General features: G+C 43.1%; 1 protein-coding gene across 1 annotated transcript in view; it reads right to left on the reverse strand.

Annotated features, from left to right (window-relative positions):
• AOAH (acyloxyacyl hydrolase) overlaps window positions 1–2,982 on the reverse strand; it is a 133,113-nt gene extending 130,131 nt beyond the window's left edge. Inside the window, 1 exon segment of the mRNA XM_031951714.1 lies at window positions 2,902–2,982. Within this exon segment, the coding sequence (XP_031807574.1) occupies window positions 2,902–2,911 (10 nt within the window). The 5' untranslated portion in view covers window positions 2,912–2,982.
• Between the last annotated feature and the right edge of the window lie 3,018 nt (window positions 2,983–6,000).

The following is a 6,000-nucleotide window of genomic DNA, read 5'->3' on the forward strand; positions in this document are numbered from 1 at the left end:
TTCACAAATGAATTCTCAGAGAAAAAAGAAATAAGATCCGATGGAGTTACAAACAAATTCTACATAGCATTTAAAGAGCAATCAATTCTAATACTACACAAACTGTTTAAAAATAGATCAAGGAAAGGTCCTACCAAATTCCTTCCATGACCCAAATATAGTCGACACCAAAACCAGGCAGAGTCAAAACAGGAAAAAAAAAACTATAGACCAATTTCTTTAATTATATTGATGCAAAAATTGTAAATAAATGCTTAAAATACTAGCATGGAAATCACAGAAATACCTCACAAAGATTATACAGTAACAGGCACTGAGTTGGCACAGTGGGTAAAACTCTGTGCTTGAAGTCAATAAGAACCGAATTCAAATGTAGCTTCAGATATTTACTAGCCTTCAGTTAGTCACTTAATCCCCATTTATTTCAGCTTCTTCAATTGTAAAATGGGAATAATCATAACAATAGCACCCACCTCCCAGGGTTTTTGTGAGGATCAAAAGAGATATATTTGTCAAGTCCTTAGTATAGTGTATGGCACATCATAGGTGCTATGTAAATGCTAGTTATTATTTGATATTTAGCAGATAATATTGGATAACAAAAGTCACATAAGTATTTCAATAGATAGAGGAAAAATTCTGACAAAATTAATCACCTATTCCTTTGACAAATTCTAAAAAGCATAAGAATGAATAAGAGCTTCTCTTACAATGATCCCCTCTAAAATCATGATCAAATATTGTCTGTAATGGGAATAAGATGGAAGCTTTGTTGATAAAATCAGGGGTAAAGCAAGGGTGCCCATTGTCATCAATATTATTCAATATTGTACTAGAAATGCTAGCTATAGCAATAATATAAGAAAAAAATTGAAGAGAAATAGGCAATGAGGAAACAAAATATCACTTTTTACAGATGATATGATGCTATACTTAGAGAATCCCAGAGAATCAACTAAAAAAATAGTCCAAACAATGAACAGGATACAAAATAAAAACACATAAATCACCAGCGTTTCTACAAAGAGAAATTTTCATTCGAAATAATGGCAGACCGTAAAAAACTATGGGGAGTCTATTTGCTAACACATATGCAGTAACTACATGAATACAATGACAAAGCACTTTTCACACAAATACATTTTCTCTAAACAACTAAAGAAATATTAATTGCCCATAGGTAGACTGAGTTAATATAATAAAATGATAATACTCCCTAAATTATTTACCTATTCAGTGTCATACCATTCAAACTAATAAAGAATTACCTTATAGAACTAGAAAAAAACAATAACAAAATCCATCTAGAGGAATAAAAAAAATCAAGAAATATCAAGAGTGTTTGGAACATGGCTATAATGAGGAGAAAAAAGAATATCAAGGAAATCAATAAAAAAAGTGGAAAGGAAAACAACTTACCAGTACCACATCATACATACATACATATGTATATATATTTTCCCCAATTACAGGCTAAAACAATTTGAGTGTCCCATCTTAAACTATACTATAAAGCTATAATCATCAAAAATCCACAAAAATGGGGCTGGGTAAGAAACTGATCAATGGAATGGGGGCCACTGGGGCAAAAACTCACTATGTGACAGAAATTATTTGGAAAATAGTCTGTCAGAAACTAGGTATAGCTCAACATTCACACCACATAGAAAGATAAGCTCAAAAAGGGTTCATGATGTAAACATAAAGTATGATATTCTAAGTAAATAAAAGGAGCAAGGAAGAAATTATGTGACAGATCTGCAGATAGGAGTTGAGTTCACAGGAGAGAAAATGGATTATTTTGATTACATCAAATCAAAAAGTTTTTGCACAAAACATATCAATGCACTTAAAATGAGAATCAGAAAGTTAGGACATATTTGCAGCAAATTTCTCTGTAGAAGATCTCATTTCTAAGATACAACGGGAATGGAGTCAGCTTTATAGGAATAAGACTTCTCTAACTGACAAACTGTCAAAGGATATGAGTGGGTATTTTTCAAAGGAAGAAAGTCAAGCTGTTAATAGCCATATTTTAAAAAATGCTTGAAAACACTAACAATGAGAAAACTGCAAGTTAAAACAAGGCCGAAGCACCACCTCTCACTCATGAGGCTGGTGAAGGAGACAGAAAAGACGGGCCATTTTATGGCCCTTTGAGCAGAGTTTCAAATCTTTCTCCACAATGGCTGGACTAGCTGCCCACCTCACCTACAGGGTCTTAGTGTCTCTGTTTTCTGGCTCCCTTCAGAATTTATCAGGATTTGGAAGGCGGGGGAATGGAGGGAAGAAGGCTGGGCGGGAAGGAGCTGTCCCGGCTTGTGAGAGGAGGACTCCTGGCCAAGCTGGATGCACGGCCCCCCCATCACGGCTCAGGGTGACTGCTTGAGGTTTACAAATACTCTGTAACAACGTGGCAAGTTGTGAAGTGCCTATTACAGTGTTACAGAGGGAGAAGCCTGAGGGGCTGGCGAGCCGAGCCAAGCCTGGGAAGTGGCTCTCAGACTCAGACTAGAGTGAGAGGGCCTAAGGCCCCAATTTAACAGAAGGAGGCTCGGGAGCTTACGTGACTTGCCTAGGGTCATAATGGGGCTAAGAGGCAGGGTTTGAGCCAGACTCCAAGTCTGTTCCAAGATGGTGTCCTGCAAGTTCCCTCCTTTGGTCTCAGTTTCCTACTCTGGACTTTCTGACCTCGGAAGTTGCCCCCCAGCTCTAAGTCCACGATCCACCACTGCTTCCAGGTCTCCCCTCCACCACCCGGATCTCTAGACCATACTCTCCAGCTCTCCTGGGGCCAGGAAGGTACCCCAGGTACCTGAGTCCAGGAAAGGGCCAAGAGCTGAGCCTCGGCGCGCGCAGGAAAAATCCCGCTGAAAGCCCGCCCGTCCCTGCGGGACCTACCTAAGCACATGTGTCCGTGGGAGAGCTGGGAGCCGCTCGGGGCCCTGGGAGCCGAAGAGCAGGGGGTGGGGGCAGGGAGGGAGGAAGGGAGGCTGGCCCTAGGACATCCACAGGAACCTTCATTGCAGGAAAGGGGCTGGGGAGCCAGAAAGCACAGCTTTTGCTCACAGGGAACTCAGGAGGGACTCACACACATTTGTGCACCACGGCCTTGCACGCACACACAGCACACGGGCCCTCACACAGCCTTGCACACACGTATACAGTAGCCACACACCCGTGCACACAGCACATGCACACACATATACAACACCTCCATGCGTACACACATCCATGTACACAAACTCAACACCATCAAAGACTCAGGAAAGACCCACTTTCTGGGGCCCGGACAGACACTGAGGTTCCCGAATCAGCGCCTTGCTTCTCGGCCTTTGGGGAAAAGCGTGACCTCCCCAGACTTGGGGCCCCCAGCCGGCAGCGATGGGGTGGGCCGGTGGGCCGTCAGAATCCAGAGGCCCCAGTGCTCCCAGGTCTGGGACCAGAAGATCGGGGCTTTGGAAGGCTCACGAGGTGTCATTGTCACCATGAAACCCACCCTGCGGCACTCTTACGTGGCTCGGCCTCAGCTTCCTCTTTGGGGATCCTCGTCGGCTTTCAGATTTACTGTCCAACAACCGGAGGTTCCCCTCCCTTCCCCAAATCCCCCAACGCTCATGTCTTGTTCAGTTGTAACAAGCTGCGTTTTCCAAGGAACCAAGGGCCAACGTTTGGGGCTTTCCCAGGAACGAGCTTGCAACCCTTGGGGCCCACCTGCTCAAGCCCTTGCCTTTGAGCACAGAGGAAGTAGAGCAAATGGCCCAGCGAAGGCCCAGTGGGAAAAAGGAAGAACATCCACTGAGCTGGCTGGCGAAAAGTCAGCCAGTCAGGCTCCTTCTCTCTGGAGGAAGCTTTCTGTGTCAGCTTTTTCTTCACTGTGTTGTATGTATGTGTGTGTGTGTGTATTTCTTGATATGTACCTTAAAAAGAACCTACCTCAAAAGGATATGAAACAGACAATTTTCCAGATGATGAAATGAAACAACTTTTATCCATATGGAAAGTGCTCTAAATCACTATTGATCGAAAATGCAAGAACAACTCTGAGGTACCACTACACACCCTGTCAGATTGCTAAAAAGGAAAGATAATGATGATTGTTGAGGGATGGGAAAACTGGAACACTACACATTGTTGGTGTAACTGTGAATGGATCCAACCATTCTGTAGAGCAATCTGGAACTATGCCCAAAAAGTTATCAAACTGTTCAGACCCTTTGATCCAGCAGTGTCTCTACTGGGTCTGTATCCCAAAGAACAAAAGATGGAAAAAACCGCATGTGCCAAAATGTTTGGGCAGCCCTGTTTGTAGTGCCAGACTGAAACTGAGTGAATGCCCACAGTGAGATAGGTAAGAATGTATATATGGATGTTATGGAATATTATTGTTCTGTAGAAATGACCAGCAGGATGAATACAGAAGATTGGAAGAGACACATTGAACCGATACTGAGTGAAATGAGCAGAACCCGGAGATCATTATATATGTCAGCAACGATACTGCATGAGGATGGATTCTGATGGAAGAGGATTTCTTCAATAAAGAGAAAATCTAACTCAGCTTCAATTGATCAATGATGGACAGAAGCAGTTACACCCAGAGAAGGAACACTAGGAAATGAATGGAAACTGTTTCATTTGGTTTTCTTCCTGGGTTATTTCTATTGAATCCAGTTCTTCCTGTGCAATGAGAGAAGTTCCCTTCTGCACACATAGATTGTATCTAGGATATACTGGCTTTCTAACATGTAGAGGACTTTGCCATCTGGGGAGGGTGGAGGGAGGAGGAAAATTGAACAAGAAGTGAAGTGCAAGGGATAATGTTGTAAAAATTACCCAGACATGGTTCTGCAATAAATAATTATAACAACAAACAACAATAATAAAAAAAAAAAAAAAAGCCGACCTCAGAGAAACGTTCTCTCGAAGATTAGTCTGAAACATCCTGTCAAACCCTGAAGCCGCTGCAGTGGGCGCTGCATCCAGCACAGCTCATTGGCTCTGAGCGGGCTTCGTTTTCGAAAGAGGAAATAGTTAAGTGAAGACAGAGACACAGACAGAGACACAGGCACAGAGACAGAGACACAGAGCAAGACAGAAACAGAGAGAGACAAGAGAGAAAGAGAGACACAGAGAGAGACACAGAGAGAGACAGAGACAGAGACAGAGACAGAGAGATAAGGAGCAAAAGGACAGTTTTGTTTAACTCACAAAGAGACAGGACTCTGGTCTTTTGATCAGCTCCCCCTTATTAGGTGCTTGCAAGAGGCCATTTCCAAGCTAAGCAATGGGTTTCCCAAAATTCAAGAAACAAGGCTGAGGGAAAGGGAGAGTGAAGAGCAGTGAGTTCATGAGAGGAAGCTCAATGAATCAAAGGAGAAAAGCAAGAGAAGGATGTTCTCTGAATGTCTTCCCGGCCTGGAGCACGTTCATTGCGCCCCGGAGCAGGGATGCCCTGGGCTAGAGGCTTTATCATAAAGTCAAAGAAAGGACAATTTCCCCAAATCCTCCTCCTTGCCCCTCATGTGCGCTGCTCCTGCTCACTTTGAAGAATCAAGTGGATGAGGAAAACATTCATCATGGTTTCTTTCATTTTACCCTAAACATACCACGACTCGTTCATATGGTAGCAATGCATTTGGGGACACCAAGGAAAGAGGACAGAAAGCAAAAGACTTACAGAGGCTTATAAACAGTCAATAGAATTATCTTCTGTTTCCCCTAAATTCTACCTTTCTCCCAAGGTTTTAAAGCACTTTCCTCTAGATTTTAAGCACCCTCCCCCCCACTTCTGTGATTTGGATTCCCTTCAAGGGAAGAAGAAAAAATTAGTGTTAATGAGGCGATCCCTGTTCCCTCGTGTTCTGATTCTGTGCCCTAGCGTGTTTTCCTGGGGCTTGGACGCTTCCATCAGAACGAAGAGGAACCTGCTAGAGAAGTATTCCCTTCCTTTTGGAACCAGTCTCCCCAGAAATTCAGAAGGTCAGAGCTGGAAAAGTC

Source organism: Sarcophilus harrisii, chromosome 1, assembly GCF_902635505.1.
Source record: "Sarcophilus harrisii chromosome 1, mSarHar1.11, whole genome shotgun sequence".
NCBI classification, from domain to species: domain Eukaryota; kingdom Metazoa; phylum Chordata; class Mammalia; order Dasyuromorphia; family Dasyuridae; genus Sarcophilus; species Sarcophilus harrisii.